This window comes from Condylostylus longicornis, unplaced genomic scaffold (genome assembly GCF_029603195.1).
Source record: "Condylostylus longicornis isolate FDR11 unplaced genomic scaffold, ASM2960319v2 ptg000119l, whole genome shotgun sequence".
Taxonomy (NCBI): Eukaryota; Metazoa; Arthropoda; class Insecta; order Diptera; family Dolichopodidae; genus Condylostylus; species Condylostylus longicornis.
This window is the reverse complement of record NW_026578087.1, coordinates 672,147-690,961: the sequence shown is the minus strand read 5'-3', so window position 1 is coordinate 690,961 and position 18,815 is coordinate 672,147. Positions and strand designations below refer to the sequence as shown.

The 18,815-nt window shown below is 26.9% G+C and overlaps 1 protein-coding gene across 2 annotated transcripts in view; it reads right to left on the bottom strand.

Moving 5' to 3' along the window:
- Positions 1-17,083, bottom strand: part of LOC129614814 (gamma-aminobutyric acid receptor alpha-like) — a 59,281-nt gene extending 42,198 nt beyond the window's left edge. Inside the window, exons 1-2 of one of the 2 annotated variants that reach the window (XM_055529710.1) lie at positions 16,761-17,083; positions 1,044-1,932 (exon numbers count right to left, since the gene is read on the bottom strand). In XM_055529710.1, the coding sequence (XP_055385685.1) occupies positions 1,044-1,800 (757 nt within the window). In that variant the 5' untranslated portion in view covers positions 1,801-1,932; positions 16,761-17,083. The remainder of the gene's footprint in view (positions 1-1,043; positions 1,933-16,760) is intronic. The other variant, XM_055529711.1, reaches the window with a different exon arrangement.
- Between the last annotated feature and the right edge of the window lie 1,732 nt (positions 17,084-18,815).

Below are 18,815 nucleotides of genomic sequence, written 5' to 3'. Positions count from 1 at the left end.
GAAAGGAATCAGAAAGAAGGCGGCCGGAGCGCTGGAGAAGTCTTTCGGGGCTTCGGCAAGCCAAAGAGCTCCTGGGAGATTATGACCAGAAGCGATTTAAGAAAATTATAGGGATAGGCAAGAATCAGGTGAGAGTCCTCACCGGCATTTTGACGGGTCGCTGCAGGCTTAGGGGACACCTCAGTCGGCTGGGCCTGAAAAATCAGGATGCTTGCAGATTCTGTGGGGAGTATGGAGAGACTTCAGTGCACCTCCTGGGGGAGTGTGATGCTCTTGCTCGTAAGAGGGGGGAGGTGCTGGGAGGCTTTGCTCTAACGGTGGTGGAGTTACGGTCTTCCGGTCCTCACAAGTTGCTTGAGTTCATCAGGAGGGTCGGTCTCGAGCGTGTGTTGTAGGGCATGCCCCGCACTCGGGTGGAGGCGCACAATAGATCCTTATACGTGGTCGCGGTGCATTATTGCCCCCGCTGTACAAATCTACAAATCTACAATCTAGACAATGTTGCAAATTTTAAACAAAATGAGTGATTAAAGAACAAAAAAGCGCACTCTGTTATTTCCCTTAAGAAGTAAAGAAGGTAATAACCAAAATTTTTAATAGGTCTTATCAAGGTACGATTTAAAGTTACAATAAAAAATTTAAACTTTCTAAAAGTTTTGTTTAATCTCAAATTATGTAAAAAGCTAAAAAAGTTCAACCTTTATCCTTAATTTTAAGAAATACTTATAATTTTCTAAGACTTAATTTTATAATTGGCAATAAATAAGCTTCCTCATTTACGCTAAGGACAACACTAAATAAGCAAATACGACATTCAAGTAGGACATGCATGAGCAAGCATACTCGTATATGAAAAGATGTCTATAAATTTGTAACTTTTATTTAACGAGAAAATTTTTGGTTGCATTTCTGTTTTTTGACGCTTTGTCTGTCTTTAGGGAATTGCAGGGTGTGAAAGTGCCACGTGCAACACTTTCGAACTTAATATGAAAATAATTATTTAGATGATTTTATTCGACTAATAAAATAAGGAGTTAAATTACCTCCAAGTCCTGGTCGTATACTACTTTCATAACCATCTAATAAATTATCAAGTAATATTGAAATATTTGCATTTTTTGCTGTTTTCCATCTTGATTTTTCACTAGATGATGATGATGAACCAGATTTAAGACGATTACGTTGTTGTTGTCTCATTTGTTGTTGTTGACGTTGATGATGTGTTTGTGATAAATATGGTTTTTGCATCATTTGTCCTATTGCTGTACCAGCATTAACACCACATAAAATTGATGTTTGTTTTATTGTAAAATATGAAAAAATTTCTGTTAATTCATTAAAATTAAATTTAAATAAATAATAATCATTTAATGATTCAGTTGTTGTTATTGTTGTTAATAATTGTTGTTGTTGTTGCAATTGTTGCTGCTGTTCTTGTTGATTAAATTTTAATTCGTTATTAATATTAAATTTTATTTTATTTCTAATTATTTTTATATTATCAGCAATTAATATTATACAAATGCTTAATAAAAATTTGACTAACATTTTGGCATGATTAAGCCACACAACAATTAAAATAATTTTTTCTATTTTATTTGAATATTTTTTTAATTTAATATTTAATAATTTAATTAATGATCGTCCTTTTATAATAATTCTTTCATTTTTAAATATTATTTTGTTATTTTTTCTAATTTGGATTTTTGTTTCATTTTTAAAATAATATTTTATATTTAACACAAACACAAAAATATATTTTATTATTAATTTATTATTGTATTCCCTGTCAAGGATCATTTGAATGCACTATATATAAACAAATTATTTTTTATTTCTCTAACATTGTATGTATATATGTATGTATGTAATTTTTAAAATTATTTTGTATAAAATAATTTCATTTTATTTAAGTTTCTATATCTGAAATTTCTATTGACCCGGGTATTTTTACAAAATTATTCCAAATACTTTAATATTAATTTATTTTTAAAAATATTAAACAAAATTTTTATGTTGCTCTCATTTTATTAAACTAAACTTTCCATGATCTAATTTTTATTATTCATTCAATTTTTGAAAAATTAGCTTTAGTATACTTTGTGATTTTTGAAATTTTATAAAGTATTCCATGTTATGTCAGATTGCACTTTAATTTTTTTTTTTTAGCGTAAATTAAAATGATATAAACAATTTTTATTTAAAAAAATTAAAAAATAGGAAAATAAAATTTTGGATGCTCTTAAGCACATTTATAATAAATTACAAAAAAAAATGTGATTATCAATTTCGGTTCGTCCGTCCATTCGTCAATATCCGTATTTAAGTTGAGAAACTATTTCCTCTTAAAGTTATCGCTCTGAAAAACGCCAATTTTTGTCAGAATATTGTTGGTAATTACAAATACTTTCAAATTACGTAAGCGATTTTAATTTGTCAGACTGATGACTGATGTTCTTTCATCAAAGTTAGTATTTAACGTTTAACAAATTAAAACAGAAAAAGAAAACATTTTTAATTTTATCAAATTCAATTCGAATCCATTATAGCAAATAATTTAATAAAAAACTAATTAATTCAAAGAAATTCAAAAAGCAAAATTCAGAAAACTTTCTTAAATAACATTTATTAATTAAATATACTTAATAATATATATTTTATAATATAAATATAAAGTTTTGGCGCAGAACATCGAAATGTAACATGTGCTTGTTGTACATGGAATTGAATTCTACTGGAATTCTTAATAGACACATTATGTATGTAATTATTTTAAAAGTAATTTAATTACAAATTCAGGAAGTAACTTCCTCCTACCAACATCCTTGTGAATTAATCAATTATTGATATTTGAAATTATTTTAAAAATTATGATAAATTTTTCTGTACACTTACTGAACAAATGGATTGTAACTATACAAACAAAGACACATTACGAGTATGTAGCTCTATATAATGACAAATAAATTCAAATGAAGACAATTTATTATTATTTTGCCATTTTGCTAAGTAGGAAAGCCTTCATCCTTATTATCTATTGCCATATAATTCTTTACTTTTATGACATATTGAATGTTGTGTCAAAAATTTTGCCTTATAATATTTTCCAATTTTGATTTTATAAAATTGAATCCAATTTTCTATTGGGAATTTTATTTGAAAATCAATCGATTTTAAATTTATTTCTTTACATACTCAAGCATATCGAAAAATTAATCGAATAAATTAGATATAAATTGGAAAATTTAATAAATTTCAATCAAGATTAAGGTAGCTTGTTAAGCAATTTAATATTACTCTCTTCTCCGGAGCTTGAATTATACTAACTATAGCAATATCTCTTACAATGAGAAACAAGGTATTCTGTATTAATTTACAGGCATTATTATATTGTTAAGATTGCCTATTTTAGCTTCGTTGCCTGGTTAAATCGACGTGGCCGGTGCGGCAAGTCCAGCGCTTCCCAAATAGAACAAATTTGCCGTCTTTCTCCCACCAAAGATGGTCTAGCTAAAAGAGCTAGTTCCTTAGAAGAATTAATCTACATTTCCGATGCCAATCTTCAATATCAATTCCAGCGCCGTCACACTTGTTCTGCCCCACATGACCAGTCTGAACTTGCTCAGAGCCGGACACTCGCAGAGATAGTGAAAAAGAGTCTTTTTCTTATCCGGCAGCTGGGGCACGTCGTACTAAAGGGCAACCCTAGCCTAGTCGCGCAATCCCCCTACGATCAATGTAGGGACCGTGTAAGCTTCCGTCGGGCCAGCAATGCACCCCTCTCCTGAGACTTCACCAAAAGCCTTCCCGATTTCCTAAGGACGTATTTTAGGCACTTTTTTTCTTGCCGTTCCGAATGTAGACATGGATTTCTACATTCGGAATTCGGCACTTTCTAAAATATAAGAAACTTTTTGATAAAACCCGAAGAACAGTTTCAGCGCGTTATTTTACCTTAAAAGATCAATTTAAAGGTAAAACTTATTCCCATATCATATTTGATTAAGTGGAATCTTTGATTACTGCCTTCATGCCAGTATATTGGCAGAGTAAAGAATTCATTCAATTCAATTTTCCTAGATTTCGTCATAGGCTTAATAATAAAATACTTATAAAAAAAATCTCTTCATCTCGAAATTTTATTAAAGAATATAGCTAATTAAAATTTTATTATATAATCACTTAATCCATTTTAATATTCCTCATAAATATGAAATTAATACACATTATGTATGTACATAAAAGCACAAGGAATTTTTAAGCTTCATTAATAAAAAAAAAGTCATCGTTGAAAATCAATAATTTTTTTTCACAGATTAACTGTTAAGAGTGCGTCATAAATCAAATATAAAAGTATAATCGACTTATAAAAGTTCTTCAAATGGACATTCATAATCTATTCGAACGTATTATTTTCATTAAGGATGAAAAAATAGTCCTCCTCCTAAATATACTCTCTATGCCTTTTTTTGATGACCATATTTTGATGGTAAATGTCCAAGTCAATATAACTAATAAATTTTCCAATAAATATACTTCCAATGGCCACAAAATATTTCAATTATCATAAAAACAATAATGAAGAAAAATAACAAAAAAAATGAGTAAGTGGCTTTCTAAACTCTAAAATAAGCTAAAAAAAAAACTGCCTAATGCTCTCTTGATGATAATTTCGTGATTTTCAGTCTACTCACAGACAACAAAACCGAAAAATTCTTTGATGTGATCTAGTAGAGAATGGTCATATATTTCCTTTTTTTTCTTCTTGTTGTTGTTTTCATTCTTGCTTGGAATTTTTATATCATTACCTTTGATTTTATGCTTCTACATCTGAAACTGAAAATGAAAGTTTAAGTAAATGTGTATGACGTAGTGTGGTAAAATGTAGGACATTTATTGAAAGGATATTCATTGTGAGTATGTATATATATGTATATATAGATATTGGACATAAAATAGGCAATATCACTTTAACATCACTCCAATTATTATGACACCACCACATAATATTTGAAATTTTTTAATGTGACACTTACCCCAAATATACGCTTGTACATACATATATATATGCATGGATTTGTCTAAATAAATCACATATTTTAACAATATAATATAATATGTGCATTATATGTATAAGTTCAGACACAAATTTCATTGGATTAGACAGACATGTCGAATGTTTTAACGATTTTTTTATGATTGTGAGGAAAGAAAGAGCCTTAAATACAAAATGTTGTACTGATTGAAGACTTGAGCACGTACGCTTTTAATATTACAATATTATTATGTATTAAAATTATAATTATGTTCTGATAGATATAGAAAAATCATACTTACATTTTCATTGCATAGACAAACTGCAATCTACAATAAGTTATTGTTTATACCTATATATGTATGTACGTACATATATTCATGTTGTATGCATAATTATTACAGACTATATCTATACTAAACTATATAATTTTTTATTAGTTATCATTGACATAAAAGTGGTAGACTAGTGCATGCATTTAAAAATTTGTGTATTGTTGGCTTTTTTTTTATATACGAGTATCAATATAGAAAGTTAAAAATTCGAATAAACTTAATGTATACATTTTCACAGGAGTCTGGGACTTTCACGTCCAAAACGGTCCTAGATTGTAGATCCCCGAGAACTTGGGCCACCCACAAGCTGCTACTGTGCAACACAACGGTGGAATGGGCATCCCCAGATGGCATGGAACAATGTGCAGCGCGATAAGGAAGTTGTGGTCAAAGTTAGACATACGTCGCACAAGGGATTCGATATTCCTTCGTAGAGAGGATATGGGCGGACGTCTTACCTTTTTCAGCGGGCTACGGAGTTAGCAAATGTAAAAACTGAAAACCTTAACTGATTTCTGAGGAACTCTTGCTTGCCTGCTTCCAATGGAGAAGAAGGAAGTTATCTAGCGGGAAAAAAACGGACATAAACGTCTCTTTTAATAACTATACCCTTCGGAGTTTTGCATCAACCTAACCTAATCTAATGTAAGTAATAAAAGTACATGTTAAGTCTAAGTCTATAAACAATTTCTGAATATATGAAACAATGTAAATGTGAAGTCGAAAATGACAAACCGTTTTTTATGAAACAAAATATCAAAACAGAATTTCAAAAACAATTGATGAGGAAGAGGACTTCAATAACATACAATGATACAAATACGAAAAAAAAGAGTGTATTAAGTTTTCTTCTAAGAAACAAAGTTCTTTTGCTATATAAAATTTATTTGTCTACGAACTGATAAATAACGGTTCGAGTGAAATTAATAAGCACAATAATTTTTCTACACAATTTTACCAAAAATATTTGTATACGGCACATACTTCCATAAATACATTATGATATTACCAAATGTGAAAGTTTTTTAATTAAATTCTAAATAGCAGAACTTACTTTGAAAATTAATTACAAAAGGATTAACAAAATTTGTAAGATGTTTTTTTTTAAAACACCTTTACCAACAAAATTTAATATTATGATATTTTTAACTCTTATTCTTGAATTTTCTATAAATATCACACTTTAACAAAATATTATGAATTTAATTTGAATTTATAGTACTATTCCCTTAGTATGGTACTACTCAATTAGAGAGTTGTCAAAAATTTCATTTTGGTACATACAGAAAGAAAACAAGTTTTAGCTGCCTCTGTTTAATGCCATAAATGAATTATTTTGTTTTCAATTTAATTAAGTAGTTTTCTACTTATATTTAAATACGAGTATAACATCAAAAACATGAAAAAATCTTAATTAATTTGTGCTTTCATAATTGTGTAAAATGACACACAAGCATTTAAAATGACTTTTTTATGATTCTATCATAGAATTTTTTTAAAATTAAATTCTTAATTTAAACTTATTTGGAAAATCGTTAAAAATCCTCAAGATTTTATATAATTTAAAATAAATTTACTAAAATAAAAATTTATTTTCTTTGCTTATATAAGATAAATAGGTATGTACCAGCAACGTACATACATTCATCTTTACATAATGTACAAATGCAACCAATTGAAATTTTGTTTATTAGAAATTTTACAATATTCTTAAAACCAGAAACAAAATTATTTTTACTCTCCTCCGATGCTAGAAAGAATGCTAACAGCAAGGACAATTTTATAGCGAATAAATATTTCACATACATGATAGAATAATAAACAAACATACAAGTATAGATAAAGCACATATACATAATTACACAAACAACAATTTATATTTTACACATACACAGTATTATTAACAGATTTACGTGTAAAGAAAATGTTATGCACTTTTTTTCCTTTTATCCTGCAAAATATGAATGAATACATGAAAATAATAGTAAAAATAAAAAAAAAAATTCCTTTAGAATTGTGCTAGCTAGCTATAATATAGTAAAAGAAAATCTTTTCCTACTTTTATTGAAGTTTAATGATCCTTGAAAAATTATATGTAAATGTCAGATCTTTCCTATTCAAAATAAAATGATATACATAAATATAAAATATTATCGCAAAAAAATTTTCAAAAGAAACAGTTAAAATTTACTAAGGGCAAATTGAAAATTCACCCTTAAGTCACCAAAGAAAATTTTTTTTTTACCTCTTTTTCATATTAAGTGTAATTTGTAAGGTGAACGAATAAAAAAAGTAATGACACTCTCATTTTTCTAACATAATTTTTTTCTTGTTCATTGTATGTAAGTAGTTAAGAAGAAATCAAAATTTATTTCGAAAATAGATAAAAAAAATTAAATGTTTGATTTAAAGCTCGTAATTTAAATAATTAAACTTGTAACATGCACTTGTAAAGAAATTTGTACACAAGTTAATTTAAAACTTATGTTTATTTATACATGCCACAGTTTTCGCCAGAGGGGGCGAACGGCCGACATTGCGGCAATGGGCTAGACAGTACTAGAGGCGGAACTTTTATTTGAATGACGGGCGAACTTCTGCAATGACAAGGCCCTTGTGGTTAAAGAAGAACGATGCAAGAACGAGAGATCAGCAGACATAGAGTTGGCGAGTATTGCGGTTGGTATTTTGACGTGACGTTGTTTATTAGAAAAAATGGTGTGGGTGATGTGGAGAGCTTTTTCAAGGAACTTGAATGGATTTAGCGAAGCGAATAGTGTATCGTGGAAAGAACCCGATGAGCCTTCCAGTGGCTTAGTGTTGGGTAGTAGCGTCTCTTCTGTAACTAACTAATTTACTAAAGTTTTTTTGCTTAAAACAATAAAATCTCAAAAATGTTCTCATTGTCTTCCGCGTGGTTTAGATCTGAAAAGTTTCCAGGATGTAAACAAGTTATAGTTCATCAACTGCATGAAACTGACGTTAGTCATGAATTCCAATATATATTTCCAACGCAACTGATTATGGTTTTAGTATAAAACTAATTATTATTTTCCAAAATTTATTCAAGTTTTCCGTTAACTAACTGACCAAATATTGTTCCCTCAAATTCTGAGATTTGTTTCTAATTCAACTTAAAACACTATGTGCACATTTTCGGTTAAATATTTTTGTATTCTACTCTTGATGACAAATTTTGTGCTCACAAGCTATATAATTACACGCATTATATAAATTTTTTTTATATATACATTATTATGTACAAAAACTACACATTATTGTAAATTAAATTTAAAAAATTGTTATTATGTATAGTTTGCGTTCTAATCGATCATTTGCTACTAACACACGTACGACACATAAAAAAACATTTTAATTTAATAGGAAAATTTCCCAATTATAGGAAACGTTCATACTTGGTATAAGATTCTCTAATTGCACACATCTATTTAAACATCCTATTATTCCAAAGCATAATTATGTGTTTAGATAAGTAGAGGGTATGTGTGCGAAATGTTTTTATGAGTTTTGCGAACTATTTTTTTTGCTTATTTTTTAAAGTAAAAAAATATAAAATATTAAAAAAAATTCTATTTTTGTCTACAAAATTTCTGAAAAAAAATGTCAATCTTCATTTTTTTTGTGATAAGGATTTTAAGGGATGATTAACCTTAAAATTGTTAACGTAACAAAAAAAAACTTTGCTGTGCTTTGTTGCTTTTCACGTTATTTTTGCATTTCATGAAATAAGGGAGGTTATGTGATAGCACCAAATTTCGAATGTCGAGTTTTTGGTAGTAACGCACTTCTTCATTGTGGGGAAGCCAAAAAAAAAACCATTTTTAGATTGATGTTGACCTATCGGTCAATTTGTCTGTCGGGCTGCCAGTGTGTTTTTGCACGCGTGTATCTCAAGTTCGGCTGAAAAGACTTTTAATGAAATTTTATATATATATTTTTATTTTTCCTATTTCAGGGATTGATCAACTTTTCTAATAAGTCAGGCCTCGGGAACTGTACCTCTTTACAGCCCGATTTTACATCTTCGGTCACTTTTAAGAAAATATTCAAATTACAAAAATTTTCACTAAGAGCTAAATTTACATTGTTCTATAGGTATGTTAAGTAAAACCATATTAGCGTCCTTAAAATTCGAAGAAATGCTTAAAGGACATAGTAGTTAGAGATTATGAAATCTTGTCCAAAATTTTCGTTAAGGAAGACAATACACCCTTGTGGTCGGCTATGTGCTGATCACATCAGATTTTCGTTTTCTTAAATAAAAGATACATTGTATATGTACATATACTAAAGCGTGTGCAAATTATATAAGCGATATAATCCTTGACTTGCATTTTATTTTCCATTTGACAAAAAATAAACATTTCACAAATATAATATTGATTTTCCTTACATGTACCAACATTTTTGCCTAATTTAGACCGGATAACAAAAAAAAAGGGCAAAACTAAGACACAATTAAGACAAAAATATTTTTAAATTTAAATTTTTTAAGAGCAACATTAAGATATTTTTAAATTTTATATGTACACTTTAGTTGCAGTAGCAACTTGAGTTGTTGTAGTAGGAGTACTACTGTTGTTGGTAGCAAAAACGTAAGCACATATTTACTTTGTATATTAAAATTTAAAGTGCTCTTTTTGAATAAAATTTAAAATCTGAGATTTTAAACTTTTGAAAGAAATTTGTTGATTTTGAATAGAAGACCATCGCAAACTTAAAAGTATTAAATACCCTGAGATTAAATTATTTATTATGTAGAGCAGCGTTTTGGTTCTGTATATCTCTCAATGGTTCGCCTGGCACAACATCTTTGGTGCGAGTAAGAGGCCCACTTAAGACTAAGGTGCTAATATCCCAACTCACCATATCTTAATTAAATTCTAGTTAGCATATTTCTGAATAACAACAAATAAACTTTTCAAAAAAAAATTTTTAATTAGTGATTCCATACACACATACATGCAGTTAAATCCAATATATTTCAAAAATTACATTGAGTAACACCTAAATGTAGTTAAAAATATTCAAAAAATATTTAACATTTTCTTGATATTAAAAATTTTTTTAAGAAATTTAAAAATTTTTATAAGAATATTTTAGTAAATATTGTCAGTATTCTTGTATTTTTAAAAATCTAACTAAAAATTCATGTAAGCAGATATGTTTGGAGAAACTTTGAGAATAATTATGTAAGTAGAGAATATTTTAATATTACACATATATGCATGTATGTATAAGTAAATACGTATATGTATGTGTGTAATTAAAATGATGTTTGTTCATTTATACGGTATAAATAACACATAAATAAATTTCATATCGCGAAAGAGTCCTTAAAAAATAAAATACGAAATATTTAAATTACAAAATTTTGACGAAAAAACAATAAAAGAAAATAAGAAGGCAATATTTTAGCATCATATTAAACTTATAGAGCTTAGGTACTCAATTTTCATAAAAAATTTTCGTCTGTTTTTTTTGTTTTGATCCTTATTTTCTAAATTACAACTTCAAATGTAAATAAAAATGTGGTGTGTAGCAGCAGCACCTAACTAGTAACGAAAAAATAAAACTCCAATTGGAATGAGCACGAAATGTTTTATGAAAGCTCGTTTAAAATTTAAAACAAAATTAACAAAATTGAACTGAGATATAAAATTTATGTCACCCCCTAGTTTAGTTATTGGAGCACGACTTCGTCCTCTATTAATTCCGCTCATCTAATAAAAGAAGGTTACATACACAAATATTCAAATCAAGAAAATCTGCCTATGCAAATATTTTTATTAGATGAGACCGAAAACTAAAAACACACCCAAAGGTTGGCCTAAAATCAAAAACACCCCCGAAAGTTGGGCTATTATTGTAAACTCACAAATAGAGCTTATGTACAAAGCTTCCAAAATCCGATTGGGGGAAATTGATTCATAAAATAGCATATAAAGGCTTGCATCTTGCTGAAAATCTTTACCTTCCTAAAAAGTACTTTCCATTGTAAACTAGAGATAAGAATTCGGTCCGATTACAATGCCTCATTTATTTTATGCAAAACGGTCGGCAAAAATATAAATTTAAGTAAATATTTGTGCTAGTATATAGAAACGTGAATAAGTTTTTATTTGAAGGAAACTTGAAAGTTTTCCCAATATTAATATAAAATTTTCATTTTGAGAAATAAACTCGTGTATAAAAAAAATTTATCGGTTTTCAATATTTCAGCTCAAAATGGAAATTTTATAAATGTTTAAATTAAATAACGGTATATGTGTATAAAATTTCATCTTCGAAAACTTTTTGAAGCTTTTCAACTAAACTTTAATTCAATATTATAAGTATGCATTCTCAAGATTTCATTGATTTAGATACTTAAACTTTTATTATTTGTTTTGCATAAAAAAAAAGTTTTGTATATGTTTACACTCTTTTCATCTGCTATTATATAAAAGTTTCATTCCCCAGTTGAACATATTCATAAAACTCTTCCGGTTTCCTGATTTCGAAGTGGTTAATTTTGTGAGTTCATATCTGTCAATTAATTCATATCCGTACCATAAAGCAATCATTAAAACTCTACATTTCCTCGTTCTTAAATATTAAACTTATGAATTTCTAATACTATTAAACAGTAAAGAAAATTAAAAAAAAATTTTGGTTTATAAACCTAAAGCTAGGACTCTCCAAAACTTTAAAAATGTAAAATCAGTTCCTTTGTTCGACGCAAATCTAGGTTTGGCCACAACTTCCTTGTCGCGTTAAACGTTGTTACATTCGCCCATATATAAGATTAACACGTTCCACAGCTCCACTGTTTTGTAGGTGCTTAGGTTTATGCTCAGCTTCTCCTTTTCCGGAGATCTTAGATTCCCAAGGGCTGTGCCATAACTCGCAAGCTTGCCCGCTTTACAGTTCCCCGGAACCTCATTGTGTCCGGGAACCCAAACCAAGTTTATATTGAACTGAATCGACCTACAGTTCAAAATCGTTCTGGATGTGAAGATTTCAATCTCCAAAGCTCCTACCGCAGCCTGGCTGTTAGTGAAAATATTGACGTGGCCGGCATATATCACATTGCCCCCAGGCCACCGTAGATAGCTTGAACCCATCCGTATAAAAATTGACAGATCCACCCCTAAACGCGCCCTCGTTCAGCCAGCCTTGTCTCGGTGGAATCGAAGTCCGAAAGTTCTTCGTGAATGAGACCACAGAACATATGTCGCGCATGTGAACTAACAAGTTTTTTCGCTTACTACTTCCGTTCCAAAAGAAATAAAAACTTCAAACAAGCAGTTTTTGAGAGGATTAGTAAAGGGCTTAAAATAAACGTATTACTTTTTTTTTTTTTTTATTTACTTTCTGAAACATAAGCATTCGAACTTTAGAAAAATTCTAAATTTTGTCCATATTGTCTTTTTTTAGCTTTCTTTGATAATTTTATAAATATCTAATGATAATTTTTATGAAATTTTTAGAAACTTTAAAATTTTTTAGATTCGTATAGATGGCACATAATGTACATATGTAAATAACAATTAAAAATATGCAAATATTTATATACTTAACAACAATTTGACAGATATTGTCTACAAATGCAAGTTACTTAAATGAACATAATGCAAAACAAATTGAATGTAAATATTTCACTATTAAGGAACTAAAAGGAGAAACTATTTTTTTCTTTTAGATTTTTGTTTTTGAAACAATAGAGACATTTTTACAAAACAATAGAAACATTTCAACAAATGAAACATTTTATGTTTCAGTAAGAAAACACAAAACAAAAAATGCAATTATAGTAATAAAAATTTTTGCAAGAAGAAATTATTACAAAGGCCCCGAAATTATGTTTCTATGCACACCATTTCTCGACAATCAAAAATATTCGATATCATTTTAACAAAATGTCATTAAAACGAAACTTTAAAAACGGAATACAATCAGCGGTTATTTGTATTTTTCTTAACAAAACATTTTTTGGCCAATTGTAATTGAAAGAAATAAAATTTTTAAATTTCAGCAAGCAAACCAACAGCAAATTTGCTAAAAGTTAATAAAACTATTTTTTATAGGCCACCCTAATTTAAGCTTGTTTAGTTCTTTCCTCCTTCAATTTCGAAAAATTTAACCCCTTTAACCGATACGATGCTATTAAAATTCCGATGTCAGAACACCTTCTACCAATTTGTTATACAAGGCAATACAAGGTTTAATTTGTTATACAAGGCAATTTATCACACAAAATCATACACTAGTAATTGCATATAATGATTCTTTAAAGTTGAATCCTCGAAACCAAGGAATAATCGTTACAAAATGTTATAGTACGTTGTAATTCATGACACTTATCAGTGTAACGTATTAATGTAAGTATAATATTTTTTCTATGCCATACACGTACCGAGGATTGATCTATTAAAACCACAATAAAAAGTTTCAAGCTCAATTTTTATTTTATAAACTTTTACCAAAATCTTAATCGAAAAACTAGTTCCTATCAACCGAATTCCAATAATTTAACAATAAAATTCAATTACGATTTACTTTTAATTGTTTTTTCATGTTAAACATAACAGTGCCAGATACACTCTATTGCCCACTTTTAACCATTTCCCGTTGTTATAAAAAATTTTTCTCTTAAAAAATAATAATTACAATGATTTTCTTAAAATTTACAACAAAATGTTTTTCATTAAAAATAGGTAGAAATCTAGAAACAAGCGAAAAACTAAAACAAACAATAGAAAATAATTATCGAGTAAAAAGTGCTTTCTGTAGAGAGAAAGAGATAGAAGACTCGTCGTATATTCTTCAATAACAATTGCGGTCTGTTTCTTATTCTTCTTGTTTTATAATAAAATAGAACTTGTAAAAAAATATTTTAAGTTTACATAAATGAATTTTTTTGTAAAGTATACATTAAGACATGAAATTACAAAAGGATAAGAAATAAGTGTGGTTGATTTGGCCAAATTACAAGAATAAAAGAAAATTTTAAGAAATAGAAAACGTCTTATATACATACATATATAATACAATATTTTATGAGTACTTATATAATTTTATGAAATTTTGGAGAAAAACAAGGGTTCTCATCACCCCGAAAGACAAAAACTGTATCTAAATTGCAAAAACAAAATCTAAAGAACTTGAGTCTTTGTCTTAATATGCTACAAGCGCTATAAATTGAAAAAGTTTGCTAATACAATCCGAGAATCGTAATTACACAATATGTAGGTACTCTTTAGTCAGAATTTTTGAAATAAATTTTATAGAAAACTATAATGCAATTTTAATGCAATTTCGATTTTATTTTATTCAAACCGAGATTGTTTACCGTTCCATAAAGTCGAACTCATCAGCATATAATCCAATTAAATGCAATTATCTGAAACATTGTTGAGGAACACCAGCTTGCAAATATTATATGTATAGTTAAGTTACTTTAGCAGCCTATCTCTTAAAATTATATAAAGAGTGTGAAATTGGAAAATATTTCATTTATTAAAAGACTTTTCATTTGTCTTAAACTTAAAAAAAGAAAATTATTGTTAAAATTAATATAGAGCTTCGACAAAATTCAATTACCTAGACTAGTTAATAATTTATAATTTTATTGAAATGAATTTGGTTCGATATAGAACATTTAATGCAAAAGGTGTCTGAAAATAAATTCTAAAAAAGTAATTCTAATGATTTAACAAGATTTATCAGAAGCCCAAAACTAAGGAATAAAAGATTGATAAAAATTCAGATTCAAAGTTTTTCACCATATTCAAAATGTTTTACTTGAAAAATTCACAAATTCTCGATAATTCAGATAATATGCGTTTAAAATTCGCACTTAAATCTTAAAAATCTTGTTTTTTCCATCATTTTCTATAAATTTACTTTTCATATTTTCAATATCATACATTTTTCAATGATATTTTCTTAAAACTTAAAATATTTTTGCAGTAATTTGAAAGAAAAGCTTTAAAATTGCTTTAGTACTTAAAAAATTCTATGATTTTTGAACGCCCAATAAATTTTGTAGTAAAGATTAATCGAGCAGGGCAACATTTGAAGATTTTTCAATTAAAACTTATCGAACATGCTTTATATTCAGATCTAAGTTATAAGTGAATTTTGAAAAATCTTCTTAATTTTTTTGAGAAAAAAAAAGGAATTTTCTTAAAGAAGTTAAGAAATTACTTCAACTCAAAAAATTAAATAGCCTATATTATTCCAAAAAACAGAGTAATTTGAAATTTTGTTAGTTCTTTGCAATCTTACACACAAATTGGATATTTTTTTAATGAAATTTAATATGAAATTTAAATAAAATTTTTAAAAATGATTTTTGTAAGTAATTAATATTTTATATATTTTTTTTAATTTTAATTAAATTTTACGTATTTAAATTTTGCAAAAATTTAAATTAATTTCCAAATAAAATTTTTGTATTCAATTTCCAATTACTAATATTTTTATTTCTAGCTATATATTTTACCGACGCAGTTACTGATCTTTAACATTAATAAATCAAAAAAAAATATTTTTTTTTTTGCAAATATTACAAGTATTTTTATAGGTAAATAATAATTAAACAATTTCCATTACAGAATCCTTTTTGAATATCCAGTCTCCGAGAAATTCAAGCAAACTACATATTTATTTTAATTGAAAACTTTAATTATTTTTTTAATATTTATTTTAATATTAATTTTTAATTGCAAATTCAAATAAAAAACTAGAAAACCAGTAGTCAAAATTCTCAAAAACAACTACAAACATTATGAATATTTTAAAACACTTTAAAATTTTTCAGAATTTCTAAAAAATTATCAACTTTATTTTAATTTAATTTATAACAAAAAATTTTATTTATAATTTATTTAATCTTTTTAAATTTTAAATTCACATTTTGCAATATCAAATACACTCAGAAATCAAGTATAAAAAATTTGTCCATTTGAATAAACTATATTATTACATAACCATAAAACGGTTATTCATCAGGCATTAAATATTTCATAACATTTCATTGAAAAAGTTTTCCAAATAAAAAAAAAATTAACTAAGTTTTGTAACAATTTTACAACACAAATATTTTATGTAATTTTTTTGTTTCAATAAAAATAGTCGAGAAAAAAACAAAAAATTAAACATCAAAGGCAAAAGTTAAGTAAAAACTTATAAAACTCAATAAAAATTAGTAAACAAGGATAACACACAGGATAAAATAAAAAAAAATTAAGAGTTAGTTTGAAACCACAAAAAAAAATAAAAAAAAACACAAATTTTTTAAAATAAATGGCGAAAAAATTTAATGGTTATTATTGTTTTTTTTTTTTTTATATAAAAAACAATAAATTTAAAGTACAAATTACGGTTATTTTTTTATAACGAATTTTATCCACACACACACGCACGCCGCCGTATATGCCATATGCAAATTCATATTTCAAATTTTTTTATATATTTTTCCTTTTTATGCAATACTTGGAACAAATAAAGATGAACGAAATATAAAAGTACCGCGATAAAATAAAAGAAAAACCGTTATTAATCAAAAAAAATTTCTTTTAAATATGCAACGGTTTTTCACCCAAAAAAAAAAATATTAAATTGGTCTCTTTTACATAAAATATTTTTTTACATTCCGCCTAATATAATTCTTTCTTTTTTAAGACCGTAAGATCGTGTTAATAGGTCGAAAGACCGCGACGCACTAAATCTTACTAAATGCATTTAAAAAAAAGGGAACATTTTTTTTGTTATTTTTTTTTTTTGTTTTTTCTTTTTTTTAATTATGCTTTCTCAACATAATATTTATAATAATAATGTCGGATACGAAAACGACGGTATATTAAAACTATAAAAATATAAATGAAAAAAGGATCAAAATTTTGACTAACACACGTGCATATACAAATACACACACACACATACAAATTAATATTTAAAACTATAATATTGAAAAAAAAAGAACGAAAAATATTAAAAAGACTGTAGAAAAAATTTACATAACTGTAAAGTTTATTTACATATTTCTATGTTCTATTTCCGTTAACATAATTGTTGTTGTTGTTTTTTTTGTTGTTATTGATAAAAATTTGTAGTTTTAACTGTTACCCTTTATATGTAAAACCCATTAATTTTTTTTGCCTTTGTTTATAATAATTTTACAGATGTTTTTGCTGTTTTTATTATGAAAATTGCTGAATATCGAATCAAGCGCATCATGTGGCGTAAATCTTAATTTTATATTACGGACATATACTAACATACACACATATATATACCTAGGTATGTTATAAAATAATTTTTGTAAACTGATAAAAAAAAGAGTAAAAAATTTTGCACGTGCTTTTTCTTTACATAGACGTTCTCTTATAAAAATTCTTCTACATAAATTTTTTTTTTTTGTTAATAATATTTATTAGTATGAATAATATTTTAAATTCTGTAGGTTCAAAATTCATAAATAATTCATTTTTAATTCATTATAATATTAAATTTAATAAGTTCATTTGAGTTAATTCTAAATTAATAGATAATAAAGTAGATTATTAAACAGCTGAACACGTTTTGTAAAACAGATTATTAGATAGTGTGAATCAAAACGTTTTTGAGGGCCTTAAATTGTATTCGATTGCTTCCTCAACATAATTCAGACATCTCTTTAAATTCTGTGGCAATAGATCATTATTAATTTTGAAGACGAGAAAAAAATAATATTAAAATTCAGCCCCTGACAAACCGACATCCATTTTAATTCACCTAATTAATATATACCGAATACCATTGTGTTGCATTTGAGATTGTGCGTATTGCTTAATTCTATAGAATTTTGAAGTCTAATTTTTTTACACACGCTACATAAAAAAAAAATGGATGCGTTATTTAATTGTTAATCATAAATTTTAAGCTCCCCAATCTGAATTAATTTATTTCCAATATTCTTGACCGCGCTCTTGTTTCCCAATAATTTTTAAATTGATAAATTTTTTATAATATTGCAAAAAAAAAATTGTAAGTACTCAAATTTACAAAATATTATAAATTTATTAAAGCTCTCGACTTGGTTAATATGTAAAGAAACTAGTTATATTTATGAAAATGTTGCATAACAAATGTTGTTATAATATTTATACATACATATACATGCATATGTACAATATGCCTTGTAAAATATCTTTACCTACTAAAATATTACAAAAGAACAGACCATTATTTTTGTTTATATTTCCTAAAGCGATATTGAATATAAAATCATAATTTATAAATAATAAAAATAGAAAATGATAAAAATATCCCCCAGATATCTAGAAAAAGCAAAAATTGTTTTCATTCTAATATTTAATCCTACTGTCAAGCTTACGAAAAATATAATTATTATTTGTTAAACTAGATTTCTTTTCCTACATACATAATATACATAT